This window comes from Salvelinus fontinalis, chromosome 11, assembly GCF_029448725.1.
Source record: "Salvelinus fontinalis isolate EN_2023a chromosome 11, ASM2944872v1, whole genome shotgun sequence".
NCBI lineage: Eukaryota > Metazoa > Chordata > Actinopteri > Salmoniformes > Salmonidae > Salvelinus > Salvelinus fontinalis.
In genome coordinates, this window is record NC_074675.1 from 38384922 (window position 1) to 38407834 (window position 22913).

Here is a 22913-nt window from a genome sequence, read left to right on the forward strand (position 1 = left end):
CTATCTGAAACTTTCAGAACGTTTCACATCACTAAATCCATCCCTGCATGACTTTCAAACATGGAGATGTGTTAATTCAGAGAGGGAGTCTGTTTGAGCAATGCATGATTGTGAAATAAACTTCTTGACTGGTTTGAGTAGCGGTTGAGTAGTGACTGGGTAATGGGCCCTATTATTCTTGGTATGGAGTGACTATCATTATAGCCTTATATTTTACATGGTCAAAGTATGATTATATCAAAATCATTTCCAAACGTATGTTGATTCTGTTCTATCATATAGCCACGTTTAACACTTGTATTCTGATTAAAAAGTAAACATGCATGATTTTAGTGTAACAAGACCATATTACAACTTTTATTCACAATTCCAAAATAACAATGAATGTCAAAGCATTGTCAGAATGAAAGCTACAGATTGTGCCTCTAACCTGCGTCCTCCCAGGGGCTTCGTTCAGGAAGGGTTATTAGATTCCCTCCAATATTAGAAAGAGAAATTGTTTTAAGTCAAACAAACCAATGCCGCAGCCTCCTCAACAACCCTGAACCATATGGCTTCTGAAATGTATGATATCCTTATATTTTTTGCCACATTTCCCACAGACATGGAGTTCAGTCACAGAGTGAAATTTTGCTACATGGGTTTTAAGGTAGGACGCCAGAGCAAAGGTTTTACCGCAGTAATCACAGGCGAACGGCTTCTCTCCGGTGTGCAAGGCCGCATGGACTTTTAATGATTCGTGTTTATAGAAACCCTTGCCACATTCGTCACAGGTATAAGGGGGTTCTTCGGTGTGTGTGCGTTCGTGTCTCTTGCGCTCACGTTCACCTTTGAAGCCTTTCCCACAGTAGCTGCACGCTAACGGCTTGCTGGTCAGGTGCGAGGCTTGATGCATCTTAAGGTACCTTGACCGAATGAAGGTCATTGGGCATTTGCCGCAAGCATACGGCTTGGAGTCCGTGTGAGTCTTCTTATGGTCGCTAAGCGTATACTTGGTTTTGAAACACATCCGACACTGAGAGCACTGGAATGCTCTCTCTTCTGAATGAACACTTGCGTGAATTTTCAAATTTTCTTTTTTTCCGAAGCACTTCCCACATGTTGGACATTGGAATGGCTTCTCTCCCCTATGGACTGATGCTTGGTGCTGTTTCAGTTCGGAAGGAGACTTGAAACCTTTTCCACACAATTCACAACGGTGAGCTCCTCCTCCGCTGTGAGTTAGCTGGTGATTCTTGAGGTATTTCAACTTTACGAAGGTTTTTTGACATTTGTCACAAGCATATGAGTTTGAATTTGAATTGTGCAACATTGTATGTTCCTTGAGGCCATTTTTACTTTTAAAACACTTCTGACACACGAGGCATCGGAACGGTTTCTCTGTTGAATGAACGCTTGCATGTTTGTCCAAATAACTCTTTGTTGCAAAGCACTTTCCACATGATGGGCATTCAAGCGGCTTCTCTCTCCTGTGGACCACTAATTGGTGATTTCTGAGCTTCCAAGCAGTCGGGAAACATTTCCCACATAATTCACAACAATAAGGTCTCTCTCCTGTGTGAGTCCGTTGATGCTGTTTAAAATTACATAATTTCTTAAAAACCTTACCGCAGTCCGGACAGAGGTACTCTTTCCTGGTGTTGGTAGTCTTATTTTGTTTCCTGTTTGGCCTTGGCTTTCTGTTGTGTAGAGATTCGTCACTCGAGGTTTGTCTGGCATTAGCATTCTCCTCCTCCCATTGGTCATCATCTGCGTTCTCCTTACTTCCGTCTGATTGTGCCACCATGGGTGCTTCTGTTCTCTTCTTTTCCCTCCTGGGTATAGTGGATAGCACAGAATCCCCAGTGAGACTTTGTGCATCTGTACTTAAGGCCTGAATGTCTGTAGGCCTGCTTTCTGCTTGTTTGGCTGTATTTGGCCCCTGTTTGTTAGAATTAGTGAGTGAGGAAGGTAATTTTGCCAGAGATATAAAGCATTGTTTCATCTCTATGGTTTTAACTCTGATCGTGGTCTCCTTGCAATTTGTAGTCTTGTCAGCCTCATCAATGGGAGTTGGCACGTCAACCTGAAAAAAAAAAAAACAAGGATTGGATCTCCAACATACACAGTCACAGAGCAGCACCCCTGGTTCAGGTTGTGGAGTTAAGTGACTTGCTCAATGGTACAATGGCAGTACATGTCAGTCCAGGTATTCAAGGATAATAACAGTAAAGTGCTCATGCACACTGATAACGTCAGCCCCCTGGACTGCATAATTCATGCAAATGATGGGGGTCATGATAGGGGCTGCACCAAATGATTGATGTATTATAATAATTGATTATGCTGATGTTGTATTAATAGAAGGGAAAGGGCTATATGACCATATAGGGGTCTTATAGGGTCCTGGACCACAGATTAGCAATATATGCATTATAAGATTATTTTCTAGTCTCTGCCTCTTATAAGAAACGTTATGAGCAGATGTGTGAGCCATTGCGGTCAAAACAGGGTGTCTGTGAGAAAGCGCCTCAAGGCTAAAAGAGATACATAGACACAGACCCCTGCAGGGGAGTAAATAGATAAGAGACAAGTCAGACATACCACTGTAAGCCACACAGGAGTGGAAAATTACTGCTGAGCCCTTAGAAAACACTGGACTATTGTTTTCTCCTGCAAGTTTGTATGACTGTATATGCAGGGTCTTGGTCTCATGAGTAGAAGGTGTTAACGTAGGCAGTTACATCCCTAGGGGTTGACGGCAAGCATATTAAAGCAACTTCGACCAGTTTTATTTTGCAGAATTTACTCTGAAACATACATGCTGTGTTTCCGTTGTCAACTTCTGTCTGCAATTACATTAATAAAGGTTTGATTGATTTACTTAAAGAAGATATTGGCTGATTGCTGATTTCACCAATAAGCCAAAGATTGACAAGGAACAAGGAACCTACCCCAACACAAACATGTTAAATATAACATACCTCCAAATCCTCTGCAAACTCCGGTGAATATGGTAATCCTGTCCATTCCTCCTCTTCCACTGTCTGTGGGGTTCTTCCCACTGTCTTTTCAGATATCTCCTTACCGTCAGTCATCTCCAATAGCTTAATTTTCAGAGATTTAACCTCACTTTGACTCTGGCATATCTTTGAACACAGAGCTGCAGTACCTTTGGAGATCAAGTGGTTGATTTTGATAATAGTCTTTGTCACGTACTGTTTCATCACACATTTCAACTGGACCTAGAACAAGAGAACATATATAGATCTATTTTTCATTCCACAACAACCTGTTTAACTATGGATAGAAAACGAATTAGCTCATACGTTAAAGGGATAATCCACCCCCAGAAATGAAACTCCTGTCAATTTGAGGATAGTAGTATATTTTCTATGAGTGAGTAAAATAACTATTTCCCCCATTAATTTTACTTCTAAGTGGTCCGTTCTCACCACTGGAGATAAAAGATAAATCACATTTTATAACTCTTAAATAATTACCTGCACTCCAGATCGCCAAACCAGCCAATAGATGGTAAGGGTATATACCTGTCTAGAACACACCCATCTATTTATATCGTCATGACAAAGTATATATATTTTTCTTAGGGTGTGTTCCTAAATTCAATCTGGAGTGCGCTCCGGGCGTTCGTAATTTTACTCGCCCTAGCAGAGCTGGTTAGGCTATTTTCATGTTATCCAGATAATTGGTGACTGTAACTGTACAGCTAGCAACAATTTAATTACGCTTTTCTGCCGAGGTTTACTAACACCGGCCATATTCAAGCGGTGTTGATCGTTCGTAAATTCATCAGTTATTCTGCACTCTGTAACACTCAGATGAGTGCTCTGAAATCAGAGTAGATAGCCAGAGGGAACGGACCATTTGATGTGTTCTATCTAAACAGTGTACCACATTAGTAACTACCATCATGCAATGCGCCCTTTGTGTCTGTGGGAAAAGGGCCGTTGGTGCCATAGTAACGTCTGTACTGTAAGTATTTTGCACTGTCTGCCTCAGAGATGAACTGCAAATTGAACATGGTCTGATTGTAGACCCCTAAATTGACAGTGCAGTGTGTTTAGACGATTTTACCGCTAGCTAGCTACTTCACATGCTGGTAATTGTGTTTGGCTACCTAACTAGCCAGCCAGCCCAGAGAGAGCATTGCATTGTGGGTTTTGCAGTCGACTTGGCTGCAACAGATTTCCACAACGATTTGCACGTTGCTACCAATCTCGTTATAACGAAATTAAACATTTGTGAACAACAAATATTGTATTAGTGTCATTTAACACTGCAAATCATAGGAAGTTGTGATTTTGGATGGATTATGAAACTTTTTATTTGTAAAAGTAAAGTTAACCACTTACTTTTACCTCCAACTTGGACTCCCCTGTCTTTCCTGCATCGACAATGCCTGTGCTGTGTTGTGTAGAAAAGACTGAGACCGACATACATTTGTCAATTTCATCCTCAAACGACATCATTAATTCATCCATAATAGATACCAACTCATTATGGAAAGGATCTGGCTGCCACATCTTGTATTTGGTAGTTAATTATCAACAGCGATTGCTACATTTTTAACAAAGTACAGCAACATACATAGACCGTATGACGATACACCTTCTTCTTCGGTGGGGTTCAACGGCGGTTAGCATCCAATAATGGTGCATTACCCCCACCAACTGGACTGAAGTATAAATCCATTGTACACTGAGTGTGCACAAAACATTAGGAACACCTGCTCTTCCATGACAGACTGACCAGGTGAATCCAGAAAGAAAGTTATGACCCCCTTATTGATGTCACTTGTTAAATCCACTTCAGTCAGTGTAGATGAAGGGGAGAAGACAGGTTAAATATGGATTTTTAAGCCTTGAGACATGGATCGGGTATGTGTGCTATTCAGAGGGTGAATGGGCAAGACAAAATATTTAAGTGTCTTTGAACACGGTATGGTAGTAGGTGCCAGACGCACCGGTTTGAGTGTATCAAGAACTGCAAAGCTGCTGGGTTTTTCACAAACAGTTTCCCATGTGCATCAAGAATGGTCCACCACCCAAAACTCATCCAGCCAACTTGACACAACTGTGGGAAGCATTGGAGTCAACATGAGTCAGCATCGCTGTGGAACACTTTTGACACCTTGTAGAGTCCATGCCCACTGACGAATTGAGGCTGTTCTGAGGGCAAAAGGGGGTACAACTCAATATTAGGAAGGGGCTCTTAATGTTTTGTACACTGTGTACTTTGTGATATGAAAAGAGAAACATTTCCCGGCCAACTAACCAGTAGTCACTAGTTACCACAGCCACTAAGTCATAAACCCTGCCTATTTCTACAATTATCTTCTTAAAATGTGATTTGAAACCTAACCTTAATCGCACTGCTAACATTATTAAGACCAAAAGGCTAATGTTTCTTTATACATTTTTACGATAAAGCCAATTTTGACTTTGTGGCTCTGGTAACTAGGGGGAACACAACCTACCCCACACTCTTTAAAAACCCACCACCCCATTCCACTATTTTGACCCCATCTTATCCTACACCAGGACAACGGCCTGGCAGGACGGGAAACTACCATTCAACACACCCTGTAACTCTTCTGCAGTAAATTCTCATATTACTAAGTACTTCTCTGCAGCTGCCACCACAACACCTATTTTCTGTGACTTCCATTCCATTCCATTCCGGGGGTACAGGTGATAACCATGGCAATGAACACTAAAAATCTAACCTTACTGAAGCACATTTAATTTGTAGGCCTATCACTCTGTACTGGAAAAAGTATACTACTCCCTGTGAGCCTGTTAGGGTCCCTCACCCTTGAACCATCTTCATCTACTTTCTTAACTGGCTCAGCATAGAACACCTTCTGTACAACTCTGACCCTGGCAACCTCAACCTGCCTCTCTCGCACCAGACACTTCTGATCCTCAGCAACAAGATAGTGGTTGTCATGGCGCCGTAGGGTAGCCTAGGCAGAGAGCTCTATAACTATTCTACCTATTTTTTTCATAATTTTTAAGTGTTTTTGTAGCTTTTGCTTAAGGTATTTTTTTTGTGGGGGGGGGGGGGTTGCTCTAGGGTTTGATCACTATATCCTGTGGACTCAGAGTTGCAGGATCATGATGAAAAGTCTATATTTTGGCTTGATAGCTAGGATGTTTGGAGTCTAATAATGTGGCTTTCTGTTTCATCTGTTTGAAAGTATTACACCAAGGACTGCACGCTGTGTAGCAGAGGAAGTACAAGGACTGTTCAGGGAATGCTCCAATGGAGTGACTGACCATTCAGAGAAGCAGGTGTGGTGGGCTGTTGAAGAGCTCCGGGCCTGTTTTTTATACTGTCTTTGTTTCTCCTTGTCTGTCTCATCGATGACCTCTCCCACTGAACCTACACTGCCTTTCCTACCCAAATTGCCCTCAACTTCATCCCAAGCCGACTGAGACTTTCAATCTTCATCATTTACATTTTGGGTTTGTTGTTTTACTTTTTATGCACTTTGAGATTCTTTGTAAAGCACTATACAGGTTAAAAAAATGTATTTACTATTATTATTATTAGATCTGTAAATCCAAGTATGCCTAGTACGCTAGGTCTACTGTTTAGGCCAGGCATACTATGTTATGTTTGTTAATCTTTTGAGACATTTATTTATTAAGAGGACCACAATGGTGTCATTCTCGATGATTTTAAATGCATTATCCACATGTGTTTGTATAATGTTTTACATTATCATATACAGTGGGGAGAACAAGTATTTGATACACTGCTGATTTTGCAGGTTTTCCTACATACAAAGCATGTAGAGGTCTGTAATTTTTTATCATAGGTACCCTTCAACTGTGAGAGACAGAATCTAAAACAAAAATCCAGAAAATCACATTGTATGATTTTTAAGTAATTAATTTGCATTTTTTCCCCCCCACAGTGATCACTGAACGGACCTGAGGTAACTAATTTCCGGGTTTTAAGGACTACAATATTGACATATAGTAAGGAACTACAAGCTGGCGAGCTCTATTGATGTGCATTATATAGAAAGGCGCATTACTGCTATCTGCTGTATTGGATGTCAAAACTCCGTCCCTCCATTAGCCTCATGCGCCCTCTAGTGTTCCGTCTTGTAGTGTGCATGATCTCTGAAACGGCCATCGAAATAGCGAAGGAAATAGTTTTTCGGTGTAAAAATGTTTTCTTCATAGCACAATTTTGGTGCAATTATTGCCATAACATAACTTTATATCTTATTAATAAGGTCCCATTCAGTGAGCAAGGCATCTACTCCTCATAACAACTTGGATTTGCAATATCCAGCTGACTCGCGCTCTGCAAAAATGTATTTATCTATATTTTAATGTTTATGTATTATTAATGAATAGTATAATTGAAGCATAATGCATGCTTTATATAGTGTGCTGCTGAATGAACCATGTAGTTATATGCATTTTAATGCTTGGTTTCAAAGAGTTGAGGAATATGGCAGATGTATGCATATAAAACACTGCTCATTCTTGTAAATCTGTGATAAATGTTCTATTGATTGATTCTGCTTGGACAGAAAGCGGACCACACTGCCATAAAGCAATTTTGCTTACTTGACCTTCTGCCGTCAATCTTAAAAAATGTGGGCGCGTATTTCGACTTGGATTTAAAGCCAGAGCTTTCATATTGTCGCAAACCCATGTGTCGCGAAGCACGCCGCCCCAGTGAAGATGGCGGCTGAGCTGCACCCGCGTAGCGGAAAACTGATCGGACTGTCGAATTCGAACAGAACCGCTCAGCGGAACCAACCAGTCCAAGAATTTAACCACGGGTTGGTTCTAAGCAGAGAGCCACTGAGGGACCGGGATGTATTCACCGTCCGTATTGACAAGAAGGTAAACAGAGCTGTCACTTTCAGCTCGGTGGGGGAGAGAGATGGGAATGCGAGGAGAGAGTGTATCCCGTGCCAGTGGGACGGAGTCTCTGTTGTCCGCAGTGGTGCTCGTGCCTTATTCAGTCCTCTTTGGGCGTGCGCAGTTTGACAATCAAGCAGTACAGTGTTGATAGGTTTACTAGCGATCGTTTTAGCCATATCCTGTCCAAAATATACTGCAACACATTTGCATTGGCACATTGACAACAACAATTGTTCAACACAATTAGCTAGCCAGCCCAGCTAGCTCTGTGTGGTCCAGTCCATATACAGTGTATACTTTTTTTTACGAAGGCAAAGTCAACTAGCGACCTCTTCGCTACCAATTACAAGGCTAACTTTACAGTAACGTTAGCTAAACTATAGCTCGTGTTAGCCATACTAGCGAGCTTTTCGTGTGTGGATCGAACCAGTAAGTGCCTCGCTCTCAAAACACGGTAACGTTAGCTTTCAACGGCTAACTAACTAGCTATTGCTAGCCAAATGAATGACCACGACCAACATTTAGCTTGATAGATTCACTACTGTATAGCAACGTTAGCTCGTTTAGTTAGCCATGAGTTTGCTTGTTTGAAATGTAAGGTAGCGAGCTACTGTAGCTAGGTAACGTTAGCTATATCTCTAAGTTAGCTAACTAGCAACAGTCACTTGGTAGTCACTAGCAACAGTCACCGCACACAGGCAGCAGCATTTTTCAGTTGTTGACGTCTATCTAGTCACAGAGGTCTACCTACAGCTAGACGACAGAAGCCAACTGGTTGAGTCAAGTTAACCTGTCTGTCAGGTAGGCCATAAGTCAATACTGTGGTGTGGACCAAAGATATAGAACCCCATATGGTCTGGTCTTGATAAGCAAAATAAAGGCAAAGCAGATATCCGTTGTGCCCTAATTGGTGTATGGTCAACTCAAGACCAACGTTGACAAAACAACTGACCCTGTGTCAGTGGTTAGGGGGAAACCTCACCCTACTCTGAATAGGCTGTAGTTTATCTGGATTATTGGACCTCTTTGTGATACACATTGGCTGCGTTTACACAGGCAGCCTAATTCTGATCTTTTTTCTCTAATTTATGTTTTGACCAGTCAGATTAGATCTTTTGCCAATAATTTGGCAAAAACTCAATTGTGCTGCCTGTGTAAACATAGCCATTGGGCTTGTTCAAAGTTGACTGACTGACTGACTGATCTACAAATCACATTGCATCATAAATAACTACTTATTATTATTTGTAGATCAATCAGTCACCATTTACCCACAATGTATAATGATTTGATGCTCTCCAACGCGGCCAATGTTTTGAACCCTAATTTATCTTTTGAACTGCATGCAGTCCTAGGCTAACCGTTAGTTACTGTTTCTGTTAAAAGGTCTGCCTGCCTATGCAACATTTAGACTTCTTATCTCAATGCCGATCGCAGCACCTAGTTTGCCTGTTATCTAATTATAACGCAGATAGCCATGATTATGGGTCTGCTGGCCCGTTGGTGACCCTCACACCTGTGGGTTTTTGGCAGAGGGCACTAGTACTGTCTCCTCCAATGCCATTTTAGCCCAACTGGGGTAGCACACAGCTCAGTGAACATGTATAGAGGGTGTCTTGTTAAACCACTTGTAATGCCACTCTAGAAATCACTAGCTTGTCACATGAATAACAAACTCTCACAAAAAGCTTTCACATGAAGAGCATAGCTAACTAGATGGATAACATTAACAACAGATAGGCCTATATCCCTCCCGGCAGTGAGTGACCCAATATGTTTTCTCACTGGCGATAGTTTCATGGCCAGTATCATCTTATGTATCAAAGCTATAATGGACCACTATCCGTAATTGCAGGACAGAAATCAATATCTGTGCTGTACAGTCAGTGCAACAAACTTGGCATTGTTGCTACAGTAAGGCTGTTTATAGACATTGATATAGGTTGTGTCTTGTCTTGCAATCGGACAACAGGCAAATGCACCAAAACCAAGCTGCTAGATTGATATACGACAGCTTGTTCGGTGTGGAATATGATGGTGTTTGTTGGTAATAGTGACAGTAGCATATTAAGCGGGATGGTCGTTTGGTAAGCACTAGTGTAGTATGTGCCTGCCTCTCCCCCTGGCTGCTAGTCTTTGTAGTGTGTGTGTGTGTGTGTGTCAGAGAGAGATAAGGAGCTGCAGCAGCTTTTATTCACAGATGTGTTTGTGTATGCATTCGTTTGCAGATTTGTGTGTATGTGTGCTGGGGAGAGAGAGCGAAAGATGAATGCAGCTTTTTAGTGTGTGAGAGAGGGTCTACATCAGATTTAGAATGGGCTTGCAAGGATGAATACCGCAATAACAGATGTGATTTTCAGTATCACCAAATGTGTAGGCCAAAGTCACCACATTTTGTGACACTGAAAATTACAACATCTGGCGTTACGGCATTCAGCTGAGACGTGTGCGCCTAAGTTGAAAAAAATACATTTAGGAGCAGCGGTGTTCCTAAATTAAGATTCCAGGTCCCATAGCAAAATATTTAGGCACATATGTGAGTACAATGTTTGCACTGTAGAGCCCTGCTCTAAATTGAATTCCTCTGCCTCAATTTACAGTATATTATTTACTCTTGGTCCATCTTTAACCCAGCTCAACCTCTTGTACTCTCTGACCTGCCTTCTCCTGTCCTCGCTATCTGTAGGCCTACTGTGATACATTTACTAACTTGTTTTCATTTGATGGACTTTACTCTGCTTTTTAGTCTTCAAGTCAAATGTGAGTTTGTTGTTCACAGAATTGTTCACTCAATTAGTATTTGGTAGCATTGCCTTTAAATTGTTTAACTTGGGTCAAACATTTCGGGTAGCCTTCCACAAGCTTCCCACAATAAGTTGGGTGAATTTTGGCCCATTCCTCCTGACAGAGCTGGTGCATAATTTTCTGGAATTTTCCAAGCTGTTTAAAGGCACAGTCAACTTAGTGTATGTAAACAACTTCAGACCCACTGGAATTGTGATACAGTGAAATAATCTGTAAACAATTATTGGAAGAGTTTTAATGACTCCAACCTAAGTGTATGTAAACTTCCGACTTCAACTGTACATGCATGCATACATACATACATACATACAGTTGAAGTCGGAAGTTTACATACACTTAGGTTGGAGTCATTAACTCGTTTTTCAACCACTCCACAAATTTCTTGTTAACAAACTATAGTTTTGGCAAGTCGGTTAATACATCTACTTTATGCATGACACAAGTAATTTACAGACAGATTATTTCAGTTATAATTCACTATCACAATTCCAGTAAGTCAGAAGTTTACATACACTAAGTTGACTGTGCCTTTAAACAGCTTAGGAAATTCCAGAAAATGATGTCATGGCTTTAGAAGCTGGTAGGCTAATTGACATCATTTGAGTCAATTGGAGGTGTACCTGTGGATGTATTTCAAGGCCTACCTTCAAACTCAGTGCCTCTTTGCTTGACATCATGGGAAAATCAAAAGAAATCAGACAAGACCTCAGAAAAAAAAATAGTAGACCTCCACAAGTCTGGTTCATCCTTGGGCGCAATTTCGAAATGCCGGAAGGTACCACATTCATCTGTAAAAACAATAGTACGCAAGTATAAACACCATGGGACCACGCAGCTGTCATACCGCTCAGGAGGGAGACTCCTTCTGTCTCCTAGAGATGAACGTACTTTGGTGCGAAAAGTGCAAATCAATCCCAGAACAGCAGCAAAGGACCTTGTTAAGATGCTGGAGGAAACAGGTACAATAGTATCTATATCCACAGTAAAACGAGTCCTATATCGACAACCTGAAAGGCCGCTCAGCAAGGAAGAAGCCATTGCTCCAAAACCGCCATAAAAAAGCCATACTACGGTTTGCAACTGCACATGGGGACAAAGATCGGACTTTTCGGAGAAATGCCTTCTGGTCTGATGAAACAAAAATAAAACTGTTTGGCCATAATGACCATCGTTATGTTTGGAGTAAAAAGGGGGAGGCTTGCAAGCCGAAGAACACCATCCCAACCGTGAAGCACGGGGGTGGCAGCATCATGTTGTGGGGGTGCTTTGCTGCAGGAGGGAATGGTGCACTTCACAAAATAGATGGCATCATGACAAGGAAAAATATGTGGATATATTGAAGCAACATCTCAAGACATCAGTCAGGAAGTTAAAGCTTGGTTGCAAATGGGTCTTCCAAATGGACAATGACACCCAAGCATACTTCCACAGTTGTGGAAAAATGGCTTAAGGACAGTAAAGTCAAGGTATTGGAGTGGCCATCACAAAGCCCTGACCTCAATCCTATAGAGAATTTGTGGGCAGAACTGAAAAAGCCTGTGTGAGAAAGGAGGCCTACAAACCTGACCCAGTTACACCAGCTCTGTCAGGAGGAATGGGCCAAAATTCATCCAACTTATTGTGGGAAGCTTGTGGAAGGCTACCCAAAACGTTTGACCCAAGTTAAACAATTTTAAATTCAATGCTTCCAAATGCTAATTGAGTGTATGTAAACTTCTGACCCACTGGGAATGTGATGGAGGAAATAAAAGCTGAAATAAATCATTCTCTCTACTATTATTCTGACATTTCACATTCTTAAATTGAAGTGATGATCCTAACCGACCTAAGACAGGGAATTTTTACTAGGATTAAATGTGAGGACCTTTCAAAAGTTTGGACACAACTACTCATTCAAGGGTTTTTCTTTATTTTTACAGTTTTCTACTTTGTAGAATAATAGTGAAGACATAAACTATGAAATAACACATGGAATCATGTAGTAACCCAAAAAAGTGTTAAACAAATGAATATGTTTTATATTTGTCAAAGTTTCCACCCTTTAATTTGACAGCTTTGCTCACTCGTGGCATTCTCTCAACCAACTTCACCTGGAATGCTTTTCCAACAGTCTTGAAGTTCCCACATATGCTGAGCACTTGTTGGCTGCTTTTCTTTCACTTTGCGACGCAGCCCATTCCCAAACCATCTAAATTGGCTTGAGGTTGGGTGATTGGGGAGGCCAGGTCTTCTGATGCAGCACCATCACTCTCTTTCTTGGTCAATTAGCCCTTGCACAGCCTGGAGGTGTTTTGGGTCATTGTCCTGTTGGAAAAACAAATGACAGTCCCACTAAGCGCAAACAGAAGGGATGGTGTATCGCTGCAGAATGCTGCGGTAGCCGTGCTGGTTATGTGTGCCTTGAATTCTAAATAATCAGACAGTGTCACCAGCAAAGCACCATTACACCACCTCCTCCATGCTTCACAATGGGAACGACACATGCGGAGATCTCGTTTCTCATTGCTTATTTGAGCTGTTCTTGCCATAATATGGACTTGGTCTTTTACCAAATAGGGCTATCTTCTGTATGCCAACACAACTGATTGGCTCAAACGCATTAAGAAGGAAAGAAATTCTACAAATGAACAAGGCACACCTGTTAATTGAAATGCGTTCCAGGTGACTGCCTCATGAAGCTGGTTGAGAGAATGCCAAGAGTGTGCAAAGCTGTCATCAAGGCAAAGGGTGGCTACTTTAACATATCAAAATATATTTTATATTTGAGATTCTTCAAACACCTTTGGTCACTACATAATTCCATATGTGTTATTTCATAGTTTTGATGTCTTGACTATTATTCTACAATGTAGACAATAATACAAATAAAGAGAAACCCTTGAATGACTAGGTGTGTCCAAACTTTTGTATGGTACTGTATATATGCTAACAACAAAGGAATACAGAAATAAGAATAGCAATATTTTATTTGGAATAACATTGGAAGGCTATACTTAAGCAATATGGCCCAAGGAGGTGTGGTATATGGCTAATATACCACGGTTAAGGGCAGTTCTTATGCACGACACAGCACGGAGTTCCTAGAAACAGCCCTTAGCTGGGGTATATTTGCCATATCACAAACCCCCGAGGTGCCTTATTGCTATTATAAACTGTTTACCAACGTTATTAGAGCAGTAAAAATAACTTTTGTCATACCCGTGGTATACGGTCTGATATACTACGACTGTCAGCCAATCATCATTCAGGGCTTGTACCACCCAGTTTATAAAATGTATTGTACATTACTGACTAGATCTAAAAAGGGACATAAAATAAATAGATGAACTAGAAGCCTAAATAAATGTCACTTTCTTCTGCAGGTGAACTCATGGAGCGGCTCCGTAGAGATTGGGGTGACTGCTCTGGACCCAGCTTGTCTCGATTTCCCCAGCAGCGCTACGGGTCTGAAGGGAGGCTCCTGGATTGTCTCTGGCTGCTCAGTCCTACGCGACGGCCGCTCCGTCCTCGAGGAGTACGGCCGTGACCTGGACCAGCTGGCCGAGGGCGACCGCGTGGGCATACAGGTAAGTAGGCTAGTGGTTAAGAGAGGCGGGCACTGAATTGGTAACAGGAGGGGTACTGGTCACTGAGCCTTGCCGTTGTGTCCTTGAGGAAGGCACTCAATCTCTACAATTGCTCTCCATCCAGGGGGGCTGCTCTATGGCTGACCCTGTGCCTCTCAACTCTGTGTGTGTATTTGGGGAGGTTGAGATGTCTTTCTCTAAAAATGGAATATTGCTATTCTTATTTCTGTTCTCCTATTCAGCGGAGCGCCCGCGGCGAGCTCCACCTGTGGGTGAACGGGCATGACTGTGGTGCAGCTGCCAGCGGTCTCCCGACGCGCCTCTGGGCGGTGGTGGACCTCTACGGCAAGTGTACGCAAGTGACGGTGGTGAGCTGCGAGCCGCCCTCCTCGATGGAGAGAGATACGGAGAGGGAGACGGTGGAAGGGCATGAGGAGGTGGTGGTGTGCGGGGTCAGGGAGGGAGACACCGAGGATCTGACGTCAGTGGTGAATCTGGCAGCAGTGACAAACGGGACGACAGAGGAAGGTAGGAGTTGTTTTTGTTTGCAATGTTTATGTATTAAAAGATAGGGTTCGTTGTGTCATTGTGTGAAAGGTTGTAGAAGTGTAAATAAGGGAAATACGGACTCCTGTCTCTCTCACTCTTGTTTCGTCTCTTTCCTCCTTTATCTCAGTGCCGGAGCTCCCTCCTACTCACAACCGACCTGACAAGTTCCCCAACAACATAGAGCCTGAAACGGGTACGAAAATAAAACTCCCCAAGCCTCTACCTGAATATCTATTACATTTGGTCAATGATGCAACATTATTGACTGTCTCTCTCCGGTCTCTCTCTCTCTCTCCATTTCTCTCTTTCCTGTCTTTTTCTTTCTTTCTCTAACTCTGTAGCTCTGACGGAGCACCAGCTCTTTGACGTGTTCAACAATGCCATCGTGTCCCTCTACCGCTCAGAGGACGAGGGCGGAGGAGGACGAGACCTGGGGGGAGGAACGGGGACAGACTCTGGGACAGGGGGTAGAGGGGACAGGGGGAGCAGCAGCGGAGGGGGAGCTGTCAACAGTAACAGTAGTAACAGTGACAGCGGGGCCGGAACCGGCAATACCGGAAGCACCAATAACAGCCCCGGGGGAGGGGCGGGACTTGGGGCGGTGACGAGCGGGATGATGACCAATGACGCGCTGCTGTTCCATGAGAAGTGCGGTACGCTGATCAAGCTGAGCAACAACAACAAGACGGCGGAGAGGCGGAGGCCGCTGGACGAGTTCAACAACGGCGTGGTCATGACCAACCGGCCGCTCCGACACAACGAGATGTTTGAGGTGCGGCCAATGACTGGCTCCAATACTGAGATGTGAATGCTTAGAATGACAAAGGGCGCGGTTTAGAGCGAAGAATAAAGAATACATGTGCTGTCATATTAATGATGAAACAGATGTATAGCTGACACCCGCTGTCATAACTGTTTACGACATGTTTATGACATCTGTTTCGGACGGCGGGGTGAAGTGTCACCATTTTGCTATTACATCACAATTTAAGGCTACTCCACTTCATATGATAAAGCTGGAGGCTTCAGATTAGCCAATTAATATTCATGATGCTACTGCCACAGGCTGTGAATAGATAAGTACATTTTCATTTGAATCTCCTGGATTGCAGCTTGATATGAATAATATATTGTAAATTGGAAAATTGGTGAATGTTTCTATATTCTGGAGGATACAGGGTGAGAGAATTCACTAGACGCCAAAAGGACCGAAGCTGGGAGGGACTGCCTGAACTTGTCCAATAACAAACGCGTACTTACGTTTTCTGTTGTCGCAAAACGTTTTGAGTGAATACTCCCCTGGTTTCTGTTGCCACAGATCCGTATAGATAAGCTGGTAGACAAGTGGTCGGGGTCGATTGAGATCGGTGTGACAACACACAACCCCAACAACTTGGACTACCCTGCCACAATGACAAATCTGCGCTCAGGTATGTAACACACACACAAAACGGCAAGATGCATTATTCTGTGTGCAGTTTTTTTGTGGAATAGATCATGTTACAGTACGTATTAAGTTCATGCCGCGTGTGTGTGTGTGTGTGTGTGTGTGTGTGTGTGTTTCTTGCCTTCCCAGGTACAATCATGATGAGTGGCTGTGGTATCCTGACTAACGGCAAGGGGACGCGTCGGGAGTACTGTGAATTCAGCCTAGACGAACTGCAGGTCAGTACAACACACACACACACACACACACACACACACACACAACCTAACAGACACACACAACCTAACAGACACACACAGCCTAATGCCATATGTGTCACTGTCTTCCAGGAAGGGGATCACATAGGCCTGATGCACAAGGCCAGCGGAGCTCTTCACTTCTACATCAATGGCATCGACCAAGGTGAGAGTGACATGCCAGGAGCATCCGTCAATGTAAAGAGGGATTGAATGGCTGTATCGTGGCGTTGGAGGGATAGTCACTTAGAGCTCGTCCATTGGTATAGTAAGGACAGACAAACCATGAAGCGAAAATGCATGAAATATTTTATTTCATAAAAATACACATTGTTGAAATTGTTATTATGTTTTACATACTCATTGTTATTTGATGTATTGCTTAATTGTCATGCAGTGGTGAGTTTTGACCCGTACAATGTAAAAAATTATGGTAGTTTCAAGAAATGCATACAATTGCAAATCATTATCATATTTCATCCAAACATCCAATTCTTCCATGACCTCAATTTGACCTCTGACCCTGCCCCCTAGGCGTGGCGGCGGCCCAGACACCTCCCATGGTCTACGGCGTGGTTGACCTCTACGGCATGGCGGTCAAGGTGACCATCGTCCACAATCACAACCACAGCGACCGGCTGCGTCGCAACAACGCCATAATGCGGGCGCTGTCCCCTGACGTGGGCCGCCCCCGGCCCGCCCTCTCCCTCACCTCGGACCCTGACGCCACCGACCGCCTCCTCTTCCACACCAACTGTGGGCAAAAGGCGGCCATCATCAGTGAAGGCAGGACTGCTCTTCGCCCTCAGTACGTGACCATGGCTTTGATCCAAACAATATTATTATCAACTGTCTGTATGATTCAAATGGTCAGTTTACGGCCCTTTTTGTATTTGTAGAAAAGGACCAGTCGACTCCGTAGACAGTTGAGGATAAGGATATAATTTTCAACATCAGAAATACAGATATTTGGTTTCTCTAGAAATAATTATTGATGATGATGCACTCCTATTACACTCTCACAGGTCAAAAATAGGAGCTACTCTTATGTGATGATTTCTGACCCTGCCTCCTAGGCGTGGCAACATCGTTACAGTCCATTACCAACTCAATGACGACATTGCGCTTGCTCTTTGGGGTCTTTTTGACTCTTGCTGATGTTAAAGGGCATTTATAAATAATGACATGTATGTATGTGACATGCCTTATACAATATATTGCTAAATAGATAAATGTATAAATTGATTTGATGGTGTGAATTTTTCCTCGGGCAGTGCGACGGACGACTTCAACCACGGCGTGGTCCTGAGTGGCCGCCCGCTGCGCTCCAACGAGGTGTTCCAGGTGCGCATCGACAAGATGGTGGACAAGTGGGCGGGCTCCATTGAGATTGGCGTGACCACGCACAACCCCGCCTACCTGCAGCTGCCCTCCACCATGACCAACCTGCGCTCAGGTAATACCAACCAATCAGGTAATACCATCCTCTTACCCCTAGACACACCAGATAATACCATCCTCTTACCCCAGATAATACCATCCTCTTACCCCTAGATAATACCATCCTCTTACCCCTAGACACCCTAGATAATACCAACCTCTTACCCCAGATAATACCATCCTCTTACCCCTAGACACCCCAGATAATACCAACCTCTTACCCCAGATAATACCATCCTCTTACCCCTAGATAATACCGACCTCTTACCCTTAGACACCCCAGATAATACCAACCTCTTACCCCAGATAATACCAATCTCTTACCCCAGATAATACCATCCTCTTACCCCTCGACACCCCAGATAATACCAACATCTTACCTTAGGTAATATCGACCTCTTACCCCCTAGACACCCTAGTTAATACCCACCTCTTAGCCCAGGTAATACCCACCTCTTAGCCCAGGTAATACCGACCTCTTACCCCTAGACACTCCAGATAATACCAACCTCTTACCCCAGGTAAATCTGACCTCTTACCCCTAGACACCCTGGGTAATACCGACCTTTTTTTTTTGGCTAGGTTGAGTTTCCACTTCATTACCCTTCCAATCCTCTGAGCAGTGTCTATGGATAGGGGCTTTATTAATCTACTTTTTCATACTCCAATGTACAGTATGTTTGGAAAGAGGTATAGATTGACTGATGATGTTTCTCAGGGACGTGGATGATGACCGGGAATGGGGTGATGCACAACGGAACCACCATACTGGACGAGTATGGACACAACCTGGACCGACTCAAAGTGAGTGGGAAATATACTTTACAGTCAGCCTTATATTATCAAACTCAACCCCGCCCCCTCTCTCTTTTTTACCACTGATGCTCTCACTCTTTCCCTCACTATCAACATAGGACACTATCATTTTACTACTTACTGCCTCTTGTGTTTCGTAGTTGTCAATTTAACACTCCGTGCTCTCTCTCTCCTCCCCCCCCAGGCGGGGGACACGGTGGGCGTGGTGCGTAAGGAGGATGGGAGCCTACACTTCTTTGTGAACGGGGTGGCGCAGGGCCCGGCGGCGTGGAATATCCCGCCCAGCGTCTACGCCGTGGTGGACCTCTATGGCCAGGCCGCACAGGCCACCATCATGGACGACATGGGTGAGAGGGATGAGGGGGGGGGTAGAGAGATGGGAGGGAGGAAGGTAGAGAGGTTCACAAGAACATTCTAAAGGCTGCTAGTGTGTCAACAAACTTTTTGTCTCCGCAACCATTCATGACTAAATCCATCTCTCTCTCCCCCTCTCTAGCGGACCTCCCCCCTCTCCCAGAGGACAGCTCGGAGGGCCCCACCGTCATGTCGCCCGGCAGCCCATGCTCGGTTGCCGGGGGCAACAGTGCCAACGACCTGCGCTTCCACCAGCTGCACGGCGCCAACGCCGTGATCACCAACGGGGGGCGCACTGCCCTCAGACAAAACTGTCGCTCCGAGTTCAACGACGCCATCGTCATCTCCAACAGGTCAGTGTGACACACACACAATCGTCATTTCCAACAGGTCAGAAAGTACACACACACACACACACACACACACACACATCACTTGTGTGTGTCAAGACTGTGTGTTGTCCATTGCCAGGTGCCTTCGAGACGGAGAGCTCTTTGAGATAGTCATTCAGAAGATGGTAGACCGTTGGTCGGGGTCAATAGAAGCAGGTAAGATAATGGCAGGTAAGGAGTTTCTATTTTACCCCTCTCAAACTTCACATAGCCCTATCCACACCCACAGCAGAGGGGTGATATGTTTGTCTGTGTGTGTTCTGTCCAGGTGTGACTTCCATCAGGCCAGAAGAGCTGGAGTTTCCTAACACCATGACGGATATAGACTACGACACCTGGATGCTTAGGTAAGGGTTTATGTTTGTTTGTGTTCAAACCCACCTGCGCGCCTGTTTTAGCCCACTGAGCTAAAGCCTATTAGCTCAGGGAGCTAATGAAATGTTTTCAGGTCTCTTTGGACATGCGTGGTTCACCTAGCTGTCTTTGTTAATGCCTGAAGGAATAGTAATTCAAACGTTTTATCTCTCCCCTCTCACTCCAGTGGCACGGCCATCATGCAGGACGGCAACACCATGCGTAACAACTACGGCTGTGACCTTGACTCCCTGACCACGGGCAGTAGGATCGGCATGATGCGCTCGGCCACCGGCGACCTCCATTACTACATCAATGGGGTGGACCAGGGTGTGGCCTGCACCGGACTGCCGCCAGATAAAGGTGAATGGAACCAGTTGTCATGTGCATCTTATCACAACCCCATATACAGTGCCTTCGGAAAGTATTCAGACCCCTTGACTTTTTCCACATTTTGTTACGTTACGGCTTTATTCTAAAAAGGATTAAATTGTTTTCCCCCCTCAATCTACACACAATACCCCATAATGACCAAGCAAATACGGGTTTAGACATTTTTGTCTAATTTGTTACAAATAAGAAAACTGATTGGATTTACATATGTATTCAGACCTTTTACTCAGTACTTTGTTGAAGCACCTTTGGCAGTGATTACAGCCTTGAGTCTTCTTGGGTATGACGCTACAAGCTTGGCACAACTGTATTTGGTGAGTTTCTCACATTCTTCTCTGTAGATCCTCTCAAGCTCTGTCAGGTTGGATGGGGAGCGTCTCTGCACAGCTATTTTCAGGTCTCTCCAAAGATGTTTGATCGGGTTTAAGTCCGGGCTCTGGCTGGGCTACTCAATGACATTCAGAGACTTGTCCCGAAGCCACTCCTGCATTGTCTTGGCTGTGTGCTTAGGGTTGTTGTCCTGTTGGAAGCTGAACCTTCGCCCCAGTCTGAGGTCCTGAGCAGGTTTTCATCAATGATCTCTCTGTACTGTGCCCCGTTCGTCTTTGCCTCAATCCTGACTAGTCTCCCAGTCTCTGCCGCTGAACAACATCCCGACACCTCCCTGACCAAGGCCCTTCTCTCTGATTTGAATCCGTTTGGCTGGGCGGCCAGTTCTAGGAAGAGTGTTGGTGGTTCCAAACTTCTTCTGTGTAAGAATGATGGAGGCCACTGTGTTCTTGGGGACTTTCAATGCTGCAGACATTTTTTGGTACCCTTCCCCAGATCTGTGCCTCGACACAATCCTGTCTCAGAGCTCCTCCGACCTCATGGCTTGGTTTTTGCTCTGACATGCACCGTCAACTGTGGGACCTTTATATAGACAGGTCCAATCGATTGAATTTACCACAGGTGGACTCCAATCAAGTTGTAGAAACATCTCAAGGATGATCAATGGAAACAGGATGCAGCTGAGCTCAATTTCAAGTCTCATAGCAAAGGGTCTGAATACTTATGTAAATAAGGTTCTATTTTTTTATTTGCAAAAATGTCTAAACCTGCTTTTGCTTTGTCATTATGGGTATTGTGTGTCGATTGCTGAGTTATGTATTTAAAAAAAAAAAAAAAAAAAAAATCTGATTTAGAATAAGGCTGTAACGTAACAAAATGTGGAAAAGGTCAAGGGGTCTCAATACTTTTCCGAAGGCACTATGTGCTAGGGGTCTCATGAATTTATTAAAATGGAATTGATAGTGTCCCGAAGCCACTCCTGCACTGTCTTGGCTGTTTGCTAAGGGTATTTTTAGTTAGCTGCCACAAGCGTCTCTGAATAAATACACTTAGCAGTGATTTTTTTAGCATAAAAGAGCTGCTATTTAGTTATTTTACTTTTTATTTATCGATATTTGTCTCATTAAGATGAATTGTCTTTGTCAAGGGAGACTTTCCAAAACACTCTCCTTCCCTCCCTCCCTCCATTAGAGGTGTATGCGGTGATAGACCTGTACGGCCAGTGTGTCCAGGTGTCCATCACCAGTTCCTCTGGCCCTCTGGACAACAGTCTGTGTACCAGCAACATAACGGAGAAGAGCTTCCCCATACACTCACCAGGTACGCACCACGGACGTGTGTGTTTTTTCTCAGGTTCCGGATTTAAATAAATTGTTAAACAACAGACCGCAAATGAACTGGCTCACATCTCCTTTTCCTCTGTGCGTGTGTCTCCTTCTGTACGTACGTACGCATGTGTGTGTGTAGTGGCAGGCGTGGCACACCGGCTCCACAGTAAACATGGTAAGAACGTGGTTCTGCTGGGAGAGGGCTGCCAGGCCGTCCGGGTAGGAGGATACGCTCATGGCATCGTCTTCAGCGCCAAGGAACTCAAAACAGACGAATTGTTCGAGGTGAGCCAGGGCAGGGGGAATAACATGGAGAGGTATTCAAGGTCTGAAAGTAGAGTTGCTGGGGTGGAGTTTAGCATCGCTTTTTTTTTTTTTTGTAAAGCTCTTATACAGTGCCTTCGGAGAGTATTTGTTACGTTACCATATTCTAAAATGTATTCATTAAATGTTTTCCTCATCAATCTACACAATACCCCATAATGTCAAAGGGAAAACAAGGACCGATACCTTTGCCATGAGACTTGAAATTGAGCTCAGGTGCGTTCTGTTTCCGTTGATCAACCTCGATATTTCTACAACTTGATTGGAGTCCACCTGTGGTAAATTCAATTGATTGGACATGATTTGGAAAGGCACACACCTGTCTATATGACGTCCCATAGTTGACAGTGCATGTTAGAGCAAAAACCGAGCCATGAGGTCGAAGGAATTTGTCCGTAGAGCTCCGAGACAGAATTGTGTCGAGGCACTGATACCAAAAAATGTCTGCAGCATTGAAGTTCCCCAAGAACACAGTGGCCTCCATCATTCTTACACGGAAGAAGTTTGGAACAAACTGAGAAATCGGGGGGCGAAGGGCCTTGGTCAGGGAGGTGACCAAGAGCAGAGCTCTGGAGTTCCTCTGTGGAGATGGGAGCATCTTCCAGAAGGACAACGATCTCTACAACGCTCCACCAATCAGGCCAGACGGAAGCCACTCCTCAGTAAAAGTCACATGACAGCCCG

The 22913-nt window shown here is 44.0% G+C and overlaps 2 protein-coding genes across 5 annotated transcripts in view; one reads left to right on the forward strand and one right to left on the reverse strand.

Moving 5' to 3' along the window:
• Nucleotides 1–327: 327 nt before the first annotated feature.
• On the reverse strand, nucleotides 328–4657 carry LOC129865685 (gastrula zinc finger protein XlCGF26.1-like). 2 transcript variants are annotated; one of them, XM_055938642.1, is made up of 4 exons: nucleotides 4591–4651; nucleotides 4356–4426; nucleotides 2964–3224; nucleotides 328–2065 (listed from the first exon to the last, which is right to left on the reverse strand). In XM_055938642.1, the coding sequence occupies exons 3-4, from the start codon at nucleotides 3204–3206 to the stop codon at nucleotides 533–535; spliced, it is 1776 nt and encodes a 591-aa protein (XP_055794617.1). In that variant the 5' UTR covers nucleotides 3207–3224; nucleotides 4356–4426; nucleotides 4591–4651; the 3' UTR covers nucleotides 328–532. The 2 variants fall into 2 exon arrangements, with proteins under 2 accessions (XP_055794617.1, XP_055794616.1); XM_055938641.1 differs by having other exon boundaries at nucleotides 4356–4657.
• A 3014-nt stretch (nucleotides 4658–7671) lies between these two features.
• Nucleotides 7672–22913, forward strand: part of LOC129865686 (neuralized-like protein 4) — a 31668-nt gene continuing 16426 nt past the window's right edge. Inside the window, exons 1-18 of one of the 3 annotated variants that reach the window (XR_008761406.1) lie at nucleotides 7672–7874; nucleotides 14063–14266; nucleotides 14509–14794; nucleotides 14943–15008; nucleotides 15157–15587; nucleotides 16134–16245; nucleotides 16392–16480; nucleotides 16592–16664; nucleotides 17033–17306; nucleotides 17773–17972; nucleotides 18657–18742; nucleotides 18939–19101; nucleotides 19251–19461; nucleotides 19580–19671; nucleotides 19769–19847; nucleotides 20042–20217; nucleotides 21769–21897; nucleotides 22045–22190. Coding sequence is in view for 2 of the 3 variants with exons in the window: in XM_055938643.1 (XP_055794618.1) it covers nucleotides 7710–7874; nucleotides 14063–14266; nucleotides 14509–14794; nucleotides 14943–15008; nucleotides 15157–15587; nucleotides 16134–16245; nucleotides 16392–16480; nucleotides 16592–16664; nucleotides 17033–17306; nucleotides 17773–17972; nucleotides 18657–18742; nucleotides 18939–19101; nucleotides 19251–19461; nucleotides 19580–19671; nucleotides 19769–19847; nucleotides 20042–20217; nucleotides 21769–21897; nucleotides 22045–22190 (2982 nt within the window). In the remaining variant the exon portion in view is untranslated. The remainder of the gene's footprint in view (nucleotides 7875–14062; nucleotides 14267–14508; nucleotides 14795–14942; nucleotides 15009–15156; nucleotides 15588–16133; nucleotides 16246–16391; nucleotides 16481–16591; nucleotides 16665–17032; nucleotides 17307–17772; nucleotides 17973–18656; nucleotides 18743–18938; nucleotides 19102–19250; nucleotides 19462–19579; nucleotides 19672–19768; nucleotides 19848–20041; nucleotides 20218–21768; nucleotides 21898–22044; nucleotides 22191–22913) is intronic. The other 2 variants (XM_055938643.1, XM_055938644.1) reach the window with 2 other exon arrangements.

Excerpts from the sequence above, each read along its gene's own strand:
- LOC129865685 (XM_055938641.1), bottom strand. The coding sequence starts at position 4,526 with ATGTGGCAGCCAGATCCTTTCCATAATGAGTTGGTATCTATTATGGAT. Across the intron at positions 3,225-4,355 it reads AGTCCAAGTTGGAGGTAAAA|GTCCAGTTGAAATGTGTGAT; the intron begins GTAAGTGGTTAA and ends CTCTTGTTCTAG. Across the intron at positions 2,066-2,963 it reads AGTTTGCAGAGGATTTGGAG|GTTGACGTGCCAACTCCCAT; the intron begins GTATGTTATATT and ends TTTTTTTTTCAG.